Source organism: Brachyhypopomus gauderio, chromosome 12 (assembly GCF_052324685.1).
Source record: "Brachyhypopomus gauderio isolate BG-103 chromosome 12, BGAUD_0.2, whole genome shotgun sequence".
Taxonomy (NCBI): Eukaryota; Metazoa; Chordata; class Actinopteri; order Gymnotiformes; family Hypopomidae; genus Brachyhypopomus; species Brachyhypopomus gauderio.
In genome coordinates, this window is record NC_135222.1 from 18,988,593 (window position 1) to 19,007,557 (window position 18,965).

The window sequence follows — 18,965 nt, forward strand, 5'->3', positions numbered from 1 at the left end:
CACACACACAGGCCTCTGCTTACACTAGCACTAATGCCTAGCACCTGTTGAGCTAACAGCCTCACCATGTTTGCTCCCCTTGTTAGAGGAAGCCCCCCCCCCTCCCCCCAAGCACAGCATTTAGCAGCCTGGCATTTAGCATTTAGCAACCTGGGGAAGAAGAGCTGGGGATGAAGACCTTGGGGAGAGGACCTGGGGGGAGAGGACCTGGGGGGAGAGGACCTGGGGGAGAGGACCTGGGGGGAGAGGACCTGGGGGGAGAGGACCTGGGTAAAGAGGACCTGGGTAAAGAGGACCTGGGGGAGAGGACCTGGGTAAAGAGGACCTGGGGGAGAGGACCTGGGGGGAGAGGACCTGGGTAAAGAGGACCTGGGTAAAGAGGACCTGGGGGAGAGGACCTGGGGGGAGAGGACCTGGGTAAAGAGGACCTGGGGGGAGAGGACCTGGAGGAGAGGACCTGGGTAAAGAGGACCTGGGGGAGAGGACCTGGGGGGAGAGGACCTGGGTAAAGAGGACCTGGGGGGAGAGGACCTGGGGAGAGGACCTGGGTAAAGAGGACCTGGGGGGAGAGGACCTGGGGGAGAGGACCTGGGTAAAGAGGACCTGGGGGGAGAGGACCTGGAGGAGAGGACCTGGGTAAAGAGGACCGGGGGGAGAGGACCTGGGGGAGAGGACCTGGGTAAAGAGGACCTGGGGGGAGAGGACCTGGAGGAGAGGACCTGGGTAAAGAGGACCGGGGGGAGAGGACCTGGTTCAGACTGGAACACACCCCACAATGTCACCATTAGGATTTGTGTATATGGAAAGTAATATAAAAGACAATCTGCAATCAGCAAAACGTGAAAACGTGCCGCGCGCACGCACACACACACACACACACGGATTTACTCATATACACACACCCACATGCACCTGCTTAATTTTTTATGCACATTCCTTCTGAGTTTAAATGTATCCCGTAAAGTGCCCTCATTAAACAAACCGATTACATGCCCCCCAAAAGTCGATCATTCTCAGTGATTACGGTATTATTAACGGAACGATTAAACATCCCCAGTCACGTGAGGATGAGGTCAGTATGAGCTGAAGAAGGAGTGGATGAAGACACGGCCTCCCTGCCCTCCGTAGACGGGCCTGGTGGTGTTCGTCGGGTTCCTCCACCTTGTGCGCGGTGGGCCTCCGCCTCCACTGAGCCCCGACGCACTCTCCGGCTCTTTATCGATAGGGACGCAATATTTGCGGTTTGGCGCGGTGTCTGTGTGAGAGTGTATGGCCATCGATCATACTGTCCCACCTGGCATGCAGACTCCTCACGCCCTCCCGAAATAGCGCCGGAGTGGGTGGAACCGGGAGACGACACAATGCAACCCGACGCCACCGTAACGCCTTAGATTCCTCCCCAGCCAGAGAGAAGAATGATATATCCATTTCAAACAATCCTGAGCCTCCCTCCAGTGGTATGGGATGCACCCTTTGGGAAGAAGCGCTGCTATTGGCTGGCCTCAGGGGTGGGGGGTGGATCAGGGAGGTAGGGAGAGGGTTAAAGGAAAATAGGTTATTCGGAATAAGCGGGTAAAGTGATGAGGGTTGTCGGTCGGGAGGACCATGTGGGGGTGAAATTTGCTTAGCCAGGAATGTCAGCTGAGCTGGGCAGGTCTACAGAGGCAGAGAGAGTCGAACACATCTCAGATTAAATAAGAGGGCTGCATGTGTCTGTGTGTGTGATTAATAGGTTGGAACGTGTGATAGGGACGCCTTGAGTTTTTCTCTTATTGGAAGAACTATTTTTTCTTGTATTGACTGCAAGCATCTCCTGAGGAAAACGCGTATGCTTTAGTCACTCTGAGCTGAAGTAACATTTGCTGTGGTGTGTGTGTGTGTGTGTGTGTGTGCTACAGTGTCTCGGTTCTCCAGTCCGCGCCTCACGCCCAGGCTGAGCCGGAAGCGGGCCCTGTCCATCTCTCCGCTGTCCGACGCCAGCATCGACCTCCAGACCATGATCCGCACCTCGCCCAACTCCCTGGTGGCCTACATCAACAACTCGCGCTCCAGCTCCGCAGCCAGCAGCTCCTACGGCCACCTGTCTGTCGGCGGCCTCAGGTACCGCCCCCGCCTTGCCAGGGCCACGCCCCTCCTGCTCTGTAGTCCCATGTGTAGTTAGAAGAACTACAGTTGTAAAACCGCCAAAAAGATGAGGCGGGTCTCCCTCTCAATCCCAGTAACCAACCCCACCCACCTCGCCCCTAACCCCACCCTCCTCACCCCTAACCTTACCCACCTCACCCCAACCCCACCCTCCTCACCCCTAACCTCACCCACCTCACCCCAACCCCACCCACTTCACCCCTAACCCCACCCTCCTCATCCCTACCCCCACCCTCCTCACCCCTAACCCCACCCACCTCGCCCCTAACCCCACCCACCTCACCCCTTACCCCACCCTCCTCACCCCTAACCCCACCCTCCTCGACCCTAACCCCACCCACCTCTCCCCTAACCACACCCACCTCGCCCCTAACCCCACCCTCCTCACCCCTAACCCCACCCACCCCGCCCCGCGCCTGATCCTCGCCTCGCCTGTAGATACTCCTGCAGTGATTTACAGCCTAACACGGTGACAGTGGCAGGGTGGAGAAACGTGTCGTTGGGTGGAGGCTCACCCTCTTCCTGCTCCTCCTTTCTTCCAGTCCCCAGTTCCCCTTCCCTCACCCCATCAACCCTGTGGCGTACCAGCAGCTGCTGTCCCAGCAGAGGGGCCTGAGCGCCTTCGGACACACTCCACCCCCTCTCCTACAGGCCTCGCCCGCCTTCTCGCCCAGGCAACTCCCACTGGGCGTGTCCTCGCTGCCCACAGCCACCCACAATGACAATGAGGCCAAGGTACCAGAGACACGCCCTCCCACGCACTCGCATACACACACTGGACACACACACGCATGCAGAGCAGACATGGCATTGAAAATGTGTATTCAACCACCTGTACGTAATAAGAAATTAGTTTGTTCTCTGATGATGCAACAGCCTGGGACTGAAAATTGCCTCTCAGGCAGAGAGGGGTGGAATACTCTCACTCTCCTGTCAATCAAAAGTAACACTGGCCAATCGTCAGTGTCCTTGAGCTCATGCATCAGAAAGGGACAGATTGTGCTGTCCTCAGAGTGTGTTACGCCACCGCCCTGATGTTGCAGGAGCTGCGGCCTGAATAGATGCAGTGATTGGTTGAATGTAAGGGGGCATGTGACAGCGTTCACGCTCCATGATTGGCAGTTGTTGTGTGTCAGAGGTGAACTACCTGACTGGTAGAAAATGGCTGAGACCAAAACCAATGAAGAAATATGTTTGACCTTCAGATTTAGTTTCTGTCCCGAGCCCAGCGTGTTCAGTAGTGTTGAGCCCCAAACTACATCTCAGCAGCTGCAGAAAAAGAGTTCTTCTCCTCTTCTGTCCACTTATTCTCTCTGTCTCTGTCTCCTACTCTGTGTCTCTCATCACTAGAACACGAGCGGTGACTCAGCGGTCAGCAGCACAGTCAACCCCCTGATCACCAAAAGGTCAAAGGTCAAGACGGAGCTGGACGAGTCGCAGCCTGTCTCCCCCTGCTCTCCAGTAAGAATGCTCCACCCTCTCTCTCTCTCTCTCTCTCTCTCTCTCTCTCTCTCTCTCTCTCTCTCTCTCTCTCTCTCTCTCTCTCTCTCTCTCTCTCCCTCCCTCTCTTCCTCCTCCTGTCCCACTGTCCCTCACCTCCAAGCCAAACAGGTGGCAGCAGTTTCACTGCGGACCCTTTAGCAGCACGGCAGCAAATCTCCAATATGTCCTGTTATCCAGAGAAGCGGTGTGTGTGGTGTGTGTGTGTGTGTGTGTGTGTGTGTGTGTGTGTGTGTGTGTGTGTGTGTATTCTCTCAGAGACACGGCGATCAGCGAGGGGCCCAGAGCCCCAGGGAGCACCCCACTCCTCTGGCCGCCTTTCCGCACACGTCCGGCGTGAGAAAAACTCAGGCTGATAAAAGCTTTACGTTCATTGGTTTCTCTGGTCTCCTCCGTCCCTGCTGTGCCAGAGCACTTCATTTTAATGAAATATTGGCTGGCTGTTATTGTCATCTGAGAGCCTGTTTTCCACCTCCTCTCTCTCTCTCTCTCTCTCTCTCTCTCTCTCTCTCTCTCTCTCTCTCTCTCTCTCTCTCACACACACACACACACACACATTTCATGCTCTCTCTCCCCGTCTCTCCCCCTCTCACTCCCCCCGCTTTCTCCCCCCCCCTCTCCCCTTCTCTCTCTCTCACATCTCATGCTCTCTCGCCCTCTCTTCCTCTCTCTCTCTCTTCCTTTCTCAATCCCTCTCTCCCTCCCTTTCTCTCTTTCTTCCTCCCTCTGCTTGTCTTTTGACAAATTTGCAGCCGCTCTCAGCAGTGTTGGCAGGTTGGGGCTTGATGCATGGGGTCTGAGGCACATGCAGTCGTCTTGGGGCCTGCAGAATTGATGAAGATAGCTCACGGGGCAGAGATAAACATGCTGCAGTCAGCATGCTGTGTGTGTGTGTGTGTGTGTGTGTGTGTGTGTGTGTGTGTGTGTGTTAGCAGATGCCTGAGACACACACATTCACAACCCTCTACTTGAGATTCACATCCCTCAGTTGGAGAGTGCTCAAACACACCACACACACACACACACACACATACACACACAGATATAATGGACACACTGCCTTCATTTTTATCTTCTTCCAGTCCATTTTTTCACATTAACATTTAAAATAAATTGACGTCGGTGAAGTGAAAGATAACGTTTCTTCTGTCTGAGCACAAATCAGTCCAACAGGTTCTAATTCTGCCAAATTACCAACATCTGCTTCTGTGTGTGTGTGTGTGTGTGTGTGTGTGTGTGTGTGTGTGTGTGTGTGTGTGTGTGTGTGTGTGTGTGTGTGTGTGTGTGTGTGTGTGTGCGTGCGTGCGTGTGCGCGTGTGCATGTGTGTCTGCGTGTGTGTATGTGTGTGTGTGTGTGTGTGTGTGTGTGTGTGTGTGTGTGTGTGTGTGTGTGTGTGCGTGCGTGCGTGTGCGCGTGTGCATGTGTGTCTGCGTGTGTGTGTGTGCGTGTGTGTGTGTGTGTGTGTGTGCGTGTGTATAAGTGGCCAGCACTTGAGTGTGGTTTGGTGGGGTGGGACAGTCCCAGGACGGGTTTGACTGGACGTTCTCCTCTCACCCTTCAGGACCCGTTGGGGGCATCAGAGCTGAAGGACGATGTGGAGAGAGACGAGGGCAAGCAGGAGCCTGAGGTGGTGTACGAGACCAACTGCCACTGGGAAGGCTGCACCAAGGAGTTCGACACGCAGGAGCAGCTGGTCCATGTGAGTGTTCCTGAAGGTACCGGGCTCCGCTACAAGTAACCCAGCCTGCCAGGAGCCACTCACCAGATATGCTGGTGCAGGTCACTGCTGGTGCAGGACAGTGCTGGTGCAGAACAGTACGGGTGCAGGACAGTGCTGGTGCAGGACAGTGCTGGTGCAGGACAGTGCGGGTGCAGGACAGTGCTGGTGCAGGACAGTGCGGGTGCAGGACAGTGCTGGTGCAGGACAGTGCTGGTGCAGGACAGTGCGGGTGCAGGACAGTGCTGGTGCAGGACACTGCTGGTGCAGGACAGTGCTGGTGCTCTCTTAAGCCCTACAGCGTTTGCTTTCTGGTGAATCCAGTGCGTAATCATATAAATGGGTGAGTGCCATCATTACCACTTTAAAGCAAACCACCTTCCACAGTGAAGTGACACCAGGTCATGTTGACCTCTGACCTTGTCCTCTGACCTTTTTTTCACCTTTGACCCTGGAGAAATCCATAATGGTAGATCCTCCAAGAGGATGGTGTTGAGCTGTTTGACTCCAGTCCCTGTAGCGTTTACACACACACACACACACACACACACACACCCTTGTACTGTTTGACTCCAGTCCCTGTAGCACACAGAAGAAATTCGGCATGGCTAAACAGTCGAGTTACAACACCATCAGTCCTGTATCAGCAGTGTGTGTGTGTGTGTGTGTGTGTGTGTGTGTGTGTGTGTGTGTGTGTGTGTGTGTGTGTGTGTGTGTGTGTGTATCTGTTCAGTTTGTGTGAAAAACGATGGCACGCATCAAGGGTGGTGATAAGATCAGGCACTTGTGGACAGTTATCGTGGTGGGGAGGGGCTGAAAGATGTATAAGACAGACTGAAAGAGAAAGAGAGAACACAGAGAGAGAGAAACAGAGGGATGGGATGAGGGCTTGTTCACGGATGAATGCCGTGATGTGCTCAGAGGCTGGCCTTAGCCACACAACCCCATAATGCACTGGGGTGGGGGGCAACGTGATTCCTGCATTCCAGTGAGCCGGTGGAGCAGAATGAAGAGGAGAGAGAGGCCCTGAACATCACCCAGAGAAACAGATACACTTGAACAGCGTCTGTCTGTCTCCATTGTCAGTTAGTTGCAGAGGTTTTAGCTGTATTTTTACCTGATTACACCCTCTTGATTGTTTGTTTATACAAGCGATACCCACTCTGATAACAGCTCATTATGGTCTTACAGAGGAACAAATGCTTCAGTGTGTTTGTGTGTATGTGTGTGTTTGTGCATGTGTAGTTTTGACCTTGTTATCAGATACCTGACATTAAAGAAACTCAGTAGGAAAGCTTACTGGATGATGTAGTTTATACAGATGTGGACTATAATGACATTGTGAAAGAGGTTGGTGAGAGAGAGAGAGAGAGAGAGAGAGAGTGTGTGTGTGTGTGTGTGTGTGTGTGTGTGTGTGTGTGTGTGTGTGTGTGTGTGTGTGTGTGTGTGTGTGTGTGTGTGTGTGTGTGTGTGTGAGAGAGAGAGAGAGAGAGAGAGAGAGAGAGAGAGAGAGTGTGTGTGTGTGTGTGTGTGTGTGTGTGTGAGAGAGAGAGAGAGAGAGAGAGAGAGAGAGAGAGAGAGAGAGAGGGAGGGGACAGGAATACAGTTGTATTTGTGAAAGAACAGGAGTTATTGTGGGGAGTTGACAGCCACAGAGGGAGAGAGAAAAGGTGCATGGAAGGAGGGAAGAGAGAGAGAAGTAGAGAGTGAGGGAGACAGAGGTAGAGAGAGAAAGGAATGGAGAGAGGGGATGAGAGAGAGGGTGAACGTGAGAGAGAGTGAGATGAAGAGAGGAGAGAGTTTTGTATTTGTAGCCTTGCTAGCTGTGGAGAAGCTGTTCATAAAAAAACAGCCCACTGACTCCAGTGACCAGCAGCTATGAGAACCGCAGGCCGTTCATCTTCCTCTTCCTCACTTACACTCTGACTGACTGACCCCTCGCAGTGCTCTGGGTCACCTTACTTTTTAAGCTCAGGAGAGTTTTTCCACCTAATTACTGGTCTTGACCAGCCTCGCACAGGTTTGCATGTTTGCCTTAAATGCCAAGCAGGCGGACGTGGAGAAGCTCTTCTTCTCTGGAGCTCCCAGCACACTGCAGTTCCATCGGCACTTATCGCGATGGCACAGCCAAAAGACTCAGCGCGGTGGCTGATGAAGGAGACTCGGAACCACCTCAGAACACTTAGACGCTCAGCAGAGGGGAAACAGCAAGAGTCCTAAATGCCACTCTGTGTGTGTGTGTCTACAGCATATCAATAATGAGCACATCCATGGTGAGAAGAAGGAGTTTGTGTGCCGCTGGGAGGAGTGTTCCAGGGAGCAGAAGCCGTTTAAGGCGCAGTACATGCTGGTGGTACACATGCGGAGACACACAGGCGAGAAGCCACACAAGTGCACGGTGAGCAGTGCTTGGCAAACACACACACACACACACACACACACACACAAACACACACACACACACAAGCATGCACGTGCACGCACGAACGTTCATGCACACACACACATACACAGACAAATTCACAGACACAGAACAGTCGGCCTCAGAAACGTGGCAGGGGTTTGTTTCTTGCGTTGCGAGGCTTCTGAACTGAGGAAAACCTTCTTTGAAATAACTTGTCTTTTGTGTGTTTGTGTGTGCACATGCGGTGTAGTTTGAGGGTAACTTGTCTTTTGCGTGTGTTTGTGTGTGCACTTGCGGTGTAGTTTGAGGGTAACTTGTCTTTTGCGTGTGTTTGTGTGTGCACATGCGGTGTAGTTTGAGGGTAACTTGTCTTTTGTGTGTTTGTGTGTGCACATGCGGTGTAGTTTGAGGGTAACTTGTCTTTTGTGTGTTTGTGTGTCTTTTGGTGTAGTTTGAGGGCTGCTCAAAGGCATATTCACGTTTGGAGAACCTGAAAACACACCTGCGCTCGCACACGGGGGAAAAACCCTACGTGTGTGAGCACGAAGGCTGCAACAAGGCCTTCTCCAACGCCTCGGACCGGGCCAAGCACCAGAACCGCACACACTCCAATGAGGTAAACACACACACGCGCACACACACACACATACAGATAGCTGGCATTCACCCAAACTCAGCCAAGAATTGGGTTCCCTTTGTGTCTCTCATTCTCACACACACACACACACACACACACACACACACACACACACACACACACACACACACACACACACACACTCACTTCGCCTCTGACAACTCAGCGGGCTGTTTTGAAGTGTGTTCCTACTGTTCAATCCGGCTGGTCTCCTGGTCCTGCAGTGACTGCAGCTCCAGCTTTATTTAATCCACTTCCCGGTGGCGGTAACGAACTGCTAACCACCTACTTCTATGCAAATGTTCCATTTGCAGTATCCAGTTTCATATTTAGGCCAGAATTAGGTTTGTATGCGTAGTCTCTCATCATGTTTGGTGATTGCTGCTAGACGCCCAGTCTTGTCCCATTAACAAACTGTGCCTGCAAGTGTGTGTGTGCGTACACGTGTGTGTGTGTGTGTGTGTGTGTGTGTGTGTGTGTGTGTGTGTGTGTGTGTGTGTGTGTGTGTGTGTGTGTGTGTGTGTGTGTGTGTGTGTGTGTGTGTGTGTGTGTGTGTAAATAATGAGGTGTAGAACTAATGAGTGTGGCAGCCCACAGTGCATTAGTGAGAATCAAGCACATCCCCCCACGGAGTGAGAAGGACCACCTGCAGATCGCAAATACAAAATGGAACCTCGCCATTTCAGTCCTCTTCCTATCCATCAAAGGCTAGAGAGAGAAAGAGGGGATGAGAGAGAGAGAGAGAGAGAGAGAGATCCGCTCATCCCAACTTTATTAGCAAATAGCTATGAATCATGAACACTAAGCATTAGCCCAATCAGCATGACACCGCCTCACACAGTAATCCATTCCTCTAATTGCACTTTCACACAAAGCTCGGTCACAAGCTAACCCGACCAAACGACGGCTGATCAGGCTCTAATTCAGAGTCGTACATTTGACTGCCGGCGGTGCCGTTTTGTCTCTGCAGAAGCCGTACGTGTGCAAGATCCCCGGCTGCACCAAGCGCTACACAGACCCCAGTTCCCTCCGCAAGCACGTCAAGACCGTCCACGGCCCTGAGGCGCACGTCACCAAGAAACAGCGCGGCGACCTGCCGCCCCGCCCACAACCGCCACCGCGGGAAAACGGGGAGAGTGAGGCGGGGACCAAGCACCCCGGCCGCGGGGTGCACGACAAATTTGAGGCCAATAGCACCACTAGAGGCGTGGAGGAGTACCTGCATGTGAAGTCTATCAAAACGGAGAACTCTGTGGTAAGATCACGTCCTGCGACCAACTGTGTGCTGAAGTCCTGCTTCAGGACACAACCGGCATGTCATTTTAACAAGAGACACTTTAAAGTCAGCACAGTGCACTGTTGTGGTACAGTAGTCTGTGGCTTATTTAATGTTTTATTAATTCCGGATTAATTATGCATTAAAAGGTTTTTTCGACTGTCAGAGATTGCACTAATTAAAACATACTAACAAAGGCATGCAGTCTACTTTGGATTTGAGCATTCCGTCTCCTTTTAACTCCACCCCTTTCTCTCTCTCTCTCTCTCTCTCTCTCTCTCTCTCTCTCTCTCTCTATCTATCTATCTATCTATCTATCTGCCTTCACCTTCTCTCTACTCTGTCCGCTTTTGCCTCTTTTCCCTCCGGACAGACATTACTGAGGTGAGCACTAACTCCTAATGCCATTCCGTTTTCTTGATAGCACAACACGCTTCCTTCAACACTCCACAACCCACCCCAGGCTTCCTCTTGAGTGGGTCATGCTGCCTCACAGAGCTGTCTGTCAACCCCACACACAGCACACACTGACAGCGACATTCATATGAGATTCACGTCATCATCGTTTCTGAGCCGTTCGTTCATTTGAAATCTTCCGTTCAAGGCATGCAATAGCGAGACGGTATCCTGAAAGTGTCAGAGACGCTTGAATCCGACAGTCCCGCAGTGTGAGACTCTTTTAAATGTGAAGTATCTTTGATATCCTGGGGGCCCCCCAACCACCGGTGACTACTCCACCCACTCCCCATCACAGGGGGTTCAACCGCCTTGTGCCATGAGCTAAAAGCCTCTGCACAATTAATATTCTATAGAGGGGAGGGGGGGGACACTTTTTGTGCAACATACAAATATTGGAAATGATCACACTGTGATAAATAGCTGTGCGGTACTTCACACAGGGACAGAACACATTTACATCATTCAGTGGGGGACAGGTGGTGGTGTGGGCGCATGACACAGGCGGGGAGAGGCGGAGTACCTTATGCTAATGTTGGGATGGTTTCAGCCCCGCCCCCCCGTGCATAACGCCCAGAGACACTGCCTTAGGAAATAACAACCTGTCAACTGTTTAACCCAAGCTTTAATCATGTCTGAGGGGTGGGAACATCTCAGAGGGCATGGGACTGTGGGAAGATCTGGTAGAATCAGTTCTTCCATAGGACACTGAGAGTAAAAGGAAGAGTGAGTAGCATTTTTTCAGTCAGGCAAATACATTCATCTGGTTTTCATTGGTTTCTATGGTTGGTCTCCTCAACTGTTAAAAAAATACAAAACAATTAAACACCAAGTGAGAAGGTGTGCCTTGTTATTGGGTGGACTATTAATATCTCAGCAGCCTACTGCAGTACATTTCAAACACAATGCAAGCTTGACCTGCTTCTCCACGTGAAACGTCCCTTTGAGTGCAGGGTTTTGGTAGCTGCATGAGTTGTGTTTCCGCATGTAACACACAGTCTGGATTGTTTCTGCAGGCTTTCCGTTCCTTACCTTCAGGGTACAAGTGGTGGACACGTCCCCCACAGTGCCCCTGCTCAGCAGAATCGCTCTGCTCTGTCCCGCTCTAGTATCAATTGTCCTCTCTCTCTCTCTCTTCATCAGATGTATGAGTCCAGCCCTGGTGGTCAGTCGTCATGTAGCAGCCAGCCGTCACCGCTTGGCAGTGCCTCCCACCATGACGGTGGAGTAGAGTGGGCGGGACCTGGCGGGGGCGGAGACCTGGGCGGGCCGGACGACGCCCCCCTGGTGGACTCCAGCAGCCGTGCAGGGGCACTGGGCATCCGCCTCCGCGCCAACGCCAGCCCCGCCTGCCGGCTGGGTCTCCTGAAACAGGAGAAGCTGAAGACAGTGAGGGATTCGTGCTACTGGGCCCACATCACTCCGCAAGCCCCCAACACCAAGCTGCCGCCCCTCCCTCCCAGCGGTGCGGCCCAAGGCCATGACATTTGTGCATTTCACCTTACATATGGATAACAGGCTTTCAGAGCGTTTAAAATTGCTCAATATACCTCTATTAAACAAAAATTCATTTTGTAAATGTAATCTCTTGTGCCTTAGGCTCCTTCCTGGAGTGCTCCAGAGATGCCATCGACCCTGCTTTAGCCACGGGGCCCCGTCTCAGTGACCTCTGCCCAGGCTTGACGGCGCTGGTGAGCCGAGCCTCGGACCGGCGTGACAGCCTGGCGAGCACGGGGAGCTCGGCATACACCCTGAGTCGCCGCTCCTCGGGCATCTCACCCTGCTACTCCAGCCGGCGCTCCAGCCAGGCCTCGGCGGTGGGCGGCCGGCTGCACGATGTGCGCTCCGCTGACTCCTACGACCCCATCTCCACGGACCTGTCGCGCCGTTCCAGCGAGGCCAGCCAGGGCGGCGGTGGCCACCCGGGCCTGCTGGGCCTCACGCCGGCCCAGCATTACCGGCTCAAGGCAAAGTACGCGGCGGCCACGGGAGGAACTCCGCCCACGCCACTGCCCAGCATGGAGGGGATGAGTGTGAAGATGCGGATGGCCCTGCTGGGGGACTTTCACGAGGGGGGATTCCACCAATCTGGCACCCACGCACCACCTCGGAGGTGCAGCGACACGGGCTACGCCAGAGAGATGATTCGCGACGTGCCGGGTGGTGCCGCCCGTCGGGCGAGTGACCCAGTCCGGCGGGTCACCGCGGAGCCTCAGTTCCTTCTTAAGGGGCCGTGTTCTGGCAGCATGAGCAACATGAACCCCCATCCGGCGACAGGTCTACCGGCCCCCACCCGTTTGTCGCTGCAAGCCTTCGGCCGCTCTAACGGAAGCCTGCCCCGCCTCCCTTATCCACCGCGCCCACCCAGCATCTCGGAGCACGTTGCCATGGAGACCACATCGATCGAGGCGAGCGGCCCGAACCCTGTCGTTGACGACGACGTGATGTTGCCGGAAGATGTGGTGAAGTACCTCGCTGCTACAGGAGACGCGACTCGCCCGGCGGACCACGGGTACCGTCACCAGCAGGGCTTCCACGGGAACGACGTCCCCCCCCCTGCAGCCGTGCTACTATCAGCGACGGACGGCCACCGTGGACGGATCACCGTGTCCCGCCCAACCGCACCCCTTCCCGCGCTCCCCCAGAGCCAGCAAGTGCCACATGCCCGTGCAGTGGAACGAGGTGAGCTCGGGGACCGTGGAGACGTCACCCGGCCAAACCAAGCATCTACAGGCAGCGGCGTGGGGGGACCAGCAGAAGCAGATCTTCGGCCCGTTCCAGAACCTAACATGCATTCAGCAAGCGGGAGGTATGGCTCAGAGCCTAACCCAACAGGGACCTGCTCAGAGGAGCGCTGACATCCCAGCCCAGGGCCTCAACTGTGGTCGGTCCCTGGGGCCCCAAGCCAACCTGGGCCACCACAGTGAACAGGTCGTCAGCCAACACAGCTACCATCAAGGCCCCGCCCCTGCCAACATCAACCGACATGCTGGCCAGCTTCCCTCTCACAGTGCTGCTGTAGCAGGCGGGGCAGCTGTGACAGGCCCGCCAATCACAGCGGAGCAATCCCTGCACGGGCAGAACAACAGGTTAAGAACAAAGCCAGTCGGGTCTCAGTGCCACTTGGCTTTACAGGACCGTCAGGGTGACTTCCATCATCTGAACAGTGGTCAGCAGAGCTACGGTCCAGCGTCCCAGAATGCTGTTCTGAATGGAGACCCCGGCCTGCTGCGACCGAGGCCGCCCACACACACCAGACCCTACGGCAGGCCGCAGTCGGGGACGAGCTTCAGCCCGCAGTACAACACCTCCGAGGCCAGCCCAAAAACACCCGCCGACACGGCTGACTGCAGTGCCGGCACCGTGTTCTACACTGGCCAGATCTGCATGTTCGACTCCAGCGGCCTGAACCTGCCCGAGACTGAGGCGGGCGTCGTGACGATGGCTGCTGTTGGCTCTCCAGGAGCCAATCAGGTGTCGAGTACAGTGGACTGCTCCAACGGGGCGGTGCAGCCTCAGATCGACTTTGACACCATGCTGGACGACGGTGACCATTCCAGCCTCGTCTCGGGAACTCTGAGTCCCAGCATCCTCCGCAGCCTGTCCCAGAATTCCTCACGCCTCACAACCCCTCGCAACTCAGTGACATTGCCCCCAGTTCCTGCAGGAATTGGTAACATGGCCATCGGAGACATGAACTCCATGCTGACAGCACTGGCAGAGGAGAGCAAGTTCCTCAACATGATGTCTTAAGAAGTCCAGCAAGAACAAAAATGTTGAAGTAGACAAGCTGTCTATGAATATAAAATTAAGAATGTTTATCAAAGCAGACTTCTCATAGCATAATGTCTTTTTTTAAACACATTTTAACTGTATTATCCTGTGTAGCATTAGTTTAGAGACTTTGTGGTAGTTTCCCCTGTTACAAAAGCCATATTTTGCCGTAGATCAATATATGTACTGTACTGTATACTGTACAGATACAGAGATTTTGAATAGCCTCAGTCCAATATTTTTGTATGCTTTTATGGTGGTGAACAGAAAACATCAAGTGCCTTGCTATGCAAATGCATATGCAGGAAGCAACAAAGATCCAGTCATGTCTCTTGAGGATGTGTAGAAACGCTGTACATTATGTAAATTGCAAATGTTTGATTTTTGTTTACATGCTGATGGAACAAAGGTATACACACACACACACACTATATAGAAGGAAATGTCAAATTGAATGCTTTTCCTCTGCACGGGCTAAATATTTGGTGTCAAAGATGTCAAAGAATTGAGCACCATATATCAGAAATTGTACGTGGAACAAAGACGTTGTAGTGTCGTGCTATGGAACCCTTGTTTATAAGGACAGAATGCAGAGACGTGTGATACCCGGAGACCCTGCACAGGGCGGACGACTCTCACGCAGTGTGGGCGTGACCAGAGCTCATCCCAGCCAATGACTGTCTTGGATTTTCAACTCTGATCCCTGATGTCACATATAATCTTTTTGTTTGTTTGTTTTCACTATCATTTTGCGGGTTTTTTTATATGTGACCAGATACCTTTTACTAGGGCTGGGTATGTAGATATCTTTTGTACATTTTTTTAAAGAAATACATTATTGTTGGTTTTCTACTGGTGTTGTGTTGGGGAGTCTTTTGAAATACTGGTCCTCACAAGAGCCTGTAATAATGCACGACTGGGTTTCTAATCACTGGCTGGTCGAGAGAAAGAGAGGCTAGTCACAGGAGACCTGCGCCAGATCCTCCTTGAATACAAGCATATGCTTGTTGCTTTTTTTAATGTAGAAGCTAAACATACAGACCTGTTGATTGTTTTTCCAGTATAGGAACTTTTTCCTTTGAATAACATTTTTACCCTTTTCCCACATTGCATTTTTCTACTCCGTGTAGCATGTAAAACATTTGCATATCTTTCTCATTTAATCACATCGCTAGCTTACTCTGGTTTTTTTGGTCCGTGCAAAGCACACAATCACTTTACTTTTCCACAAACACATGAACAACGGGGCCTAAATAAAAACAGACGCATACTGAGCAGGCGAGTTCACTTAAGCATACCGCCATGTTTGGTGAAATGAACTGTGGCAGACAGGTCCTGGTGTGGGGGGTGGAGGGGGGTTGGGGGGGGGGGGGGGGGGGGTAGCTGAAAGCCCATTAAACACACACTTGAAGAAGGAAGAAGTCCAGGGACGAGTGATCCACAGGAACAAATGGTTTTATTCTGACAGCGAATTCAACCGAGGCCCCGTTTGATCTGCGCTTTCTGATAGCTGGAATTTCTTATTCTCTCTGAGAAACCGACGAGGGGGAAAATAGCCCGAGGACGAATGGGAGGAGAGCAAAAGAGAAGAAGGAGAAACCTTAACAAGCGTTCGTCTGGGCGACGAGCGTGAGAGGGCCTGAGAGGGCTTTGAGAAGAAACGTCCAGTGCTTTGATTGGAGAGGCGCTGTGGAGGAGTGACCCCACTCACCTCTGCCAGGTGCCTCATTAGTTTGATAATTAGACACTTGTGCGCAGTAAGGGTGTGTTTTGTGCGGTTGGCACTTAATTTAGCTTGGCTGCTGCTGGCTTTGCATAGGTGCAGTAATTCGGCAGAAGCAATAAACGTTCACATCCTGACAAACGTCTGCGCTGCAGCGTAACGGAGTTTGCGTTCCGAAGGGTGCGTGGCATCAAATGGAAATACTACAATAAAAGCAGCTCATTATTCAGGGTATTTGATATTATATTAGCCTATGTCACATCAAATTTAAAGCAGAATGTAAATAATGTAATTAAACTTCAGCGCTCGTCAAGTAATCTTTGTCTTTAATTTCTAAAATGAGAGCGTGAGAGTTGTTAGATTAGAAGCTTCGACGGAGGTAATAGCCGGGTTTCTGATGGTAGTTTGACATCTTCCACCAATACACCAGTCCCCAAAGCATTCAGGACAATCTCAGCAGAAACTTTATATGGGACGAATGGCTGTTAAAGCGCACTCCTTAGTTCAAGAAAGGGTTCGGTCCTACACACCTGAGGGAGAGAGAGAGAGATACAGACAGATAGAGACGGATGGAAGAGGTGATAGAGAGAAAGACTTATGGGAGTTGATAATGGTGTGTGTTGAGAGCCAGGGGGCGGGGGCTCAGGAGAGCGGTGAGCTAACGAGGCTGTAATGTAGTGCTGCTGTCCACGGCAACAGCCCGGTGACTGATTGGGTGAGCTATGGGAGCAGGCTGAGAAGCCACACACACATGCTGCCCAATCAATCAATTAAGCACACGGCCAGCCCCCTAGCCCAGAGGCCGCGCGCGCCAGCTAATTAACACACACTGGGGTAGGGCGGACTCACACCCGCCCGAGCGTGCGACTGACTCCTCTCACTGATGGGCACCTTAGAAGTAACACTGATATTAATCAATTCAAAACAAATCAACTTTGAGCTATTACTTCTTTTATTCTAGTTTTGCATGGGCTTGGGTACTAGTTTGCTGGTGGTAGCCATGTTACCGAGGGAGAATAATGCCTCTAAACATTCTGTAGTCTAAGACCAGCAGTGTTATTGTCTAATGTTCTGTTAGTCAGAGTATTTTCATTATTTCATTTATTTTGCTGACATGAAATGGGAAGAAATTTGAGGGTGTGGGGTTTAATTTGATGAATAGATTAAACTCAATATTTTCTATTTCAAGACCCTTATTAAAATCTTCATTCTGACTTATACCTACCTAAGAGTTGTAGTAAAGTTATGTTTAAAAGTAGCGAAACCAAACCAGCAGGCACATCATGCCTGTTTTGTCTCTTTTGCCTTTTTGCTTGTGTTAGTTTTTAGTTTTTGTTGTTTTTTAAGGTTTTTGCAGCAGAGATGTGTGCGCAGTTAAAGCGTTTGAGCCAGGCACTAAGGCCTCTTTCTGCCTCTCTCTGTCCCACTTCTGAACCACAGCGTCATCTGTGTGCTGCCCACATGGCTGGGATTACTGATGTCACTGTGTAACAAGGACTGAGGCTTCCTGGCTGCACCCTGTGTGTTACCTGCCATGACCACACGGACAGAACATGGAAATACTAGATGGGTCGTTCCGGTTTTATTCTGCAAAACATCTGGAGTTTGACCTGGAAGTGCATCTAGATTTAAAAATGATTTTCTAGTCAGTTTGAGCATTCACTTGCATTCACAGTCAATGTTTCCTCATTACATACCACATTATATTTCTCACAGATGTTCCCACTAAGGAACTGGGAAATTATTTTCCGAGTCATTTTGCTAACTGAGGGCTCGTGTGTTGCTTGTGCCAGTAGGAGGCGGAGAAGATTACTGGTGAGGAGTGTCACAGCTCCCTAGACCTCCTTGGATGGACCACGCCTGTCCCATATTTGGCTTTTTGAACTAATGGAGAGAAAGCAAGAGCAAGCATGAGAGGTAAAGAAAGCATGACCCCAGTGAGGCACGACCCCAGTGAAGCACGACCCCAGTGAGGCATGACCCCAGTGAAGAATAACCCCAGTGAGGCATGACCCCAGTGAAGCACGACCCCAGTGAGGCATGACCCCAGTGAAGAATAACCCCAGTGAGGCATGACCCCAGTGAGGCACGACTCCAGTGAGGCATGACCCCAGTGAGGCACGAACCCAGTGAGGCACGACCCCAGTGAAGAACAACCCCAGTGAAGCACGACCCCAGTAAGGCATGACCCCGGTGAGGCATGACCCCGGTGAAGAATGACCCCAGTGAAGCACGACCCCAGTGAAGCATCACCCCAGTGAGGCATGACCCCGGTGAAGAATGACCCCAGTGAGGCACGACCCCAGTGAAGAACGACCCCAGTGAAGAACGACCCTAGTGAAGCACGACCCCAGTGAAGCACAACCCCAGTGAGGCACGATCCCGGTGAAGCACGACCCCGGTGAAGCACGACCCCGGTGAAGAACGACCCCAGTGAAGAACGACCCCAGTGAATTGTCCCCTTCATTTTTAGTGTGAAAAGAGGACTGCAATCAATCTCCATTTTCCAAACGCATCTTTTTTTTCATAGTTTGGTTAGGCTGCTATTTTTTTATGTAACAATGCATTCATACGTACACATACTTATGCTGTGCACACGGTTGTTCAGTGTATTACACTGTAATTAATGGTACAGTCACACTGTAGCAGTTGTATAATGAAAGCACTACCACCTTTTTAAAAAGTTAGTTGGTGTTTACGTGTGGCCTGCGTACTTACACTGGTGCTGGTTACTTCAGTGCTCAGTGTAACTGTGCTGGATGGGAAAAGTCTCATTAAAATGGGCTTTTTAAAACAGACCTTGTTGAAAGAGCAACGGGTCCGGGGCAGAGGCCACGCCCAGGCAGCTGAAGAGAGCATCACAGGGAGTGAGGAAGTGAGAGATGTCAGTCTTGGGCCCGAGAGTGCTCATCGTTCTGACCACCCAGCCATAGGCCCAGCAGAACACACGCCCACAACCGGAGATGTGATCTCTGCTAAAAGAAACAGCAAAACTGTTCCCAGATGAATAATGTAATTTATAAAGACATACATTTTAAAAAACTTCAAGAGATCAGGATAATCAGAGATTAAGGATTATTTTAATTCTGGATTATTGCTGTTGCCTTTAGCTGTGTCTAATGTGTGAACCAACATCTGACATGATTCCATTTCACAGTCAAATGTCCTTTTGAGCTCCTGTTAAGACAAGTTAAAGACAGATGTGCAGAGTTCAAGCAGCAGGCCTGGATGTGGCCACTCAACCTGCAGCACAGAAAAAATGAGTCCATATTCAGTGCAGCACTTTACAGCAGCTGCGGACAATAATGTCCGAGACTGCAGGTGACGTCCAT

General features: G+C 51.7%; 1 protein-coding gene across 1 annotated transcript in view; it reads left to right on the forward strand.

Annotated features, from left to right (window-relative positions):
• Positions 1–14,884, forward strand: part of gli2b (GLI family zinc finger 2b) — a 63,286-nt gene extending 48,402 nt beyond the window's left edge. Inside the window, 10 exon segments of the mRNA XM_077023518.1 lie at positions 1,899–2,100; positions 2,688–2,880; positions 3,496–3,606; positions 5,208–5,345; positions 7,612–7,761; positions 8,219–8,383; positions 9,375–9,659; positions 11,280–11,601; positions 11,736–12,694; positions 12,696–14,884. Coding sequence (XP_076879633.1) covers positions 1,899–2,100; positions 2,688–2,880; positions 3,496–3,606; positions 5,208–5,345; positions 7,612–7,761; positions 8,219–8,383; positions 9,375–9,659; positions 11,280–11,601; positions 11,736–12,694; positions 12,696–13,889 — 3,719 coding nt within the window. The 3' untranslated portion in view covers positions 13,890–14,884.
• Positions 14,885–18,965: the final 4,081 nt, after the last annotated feature.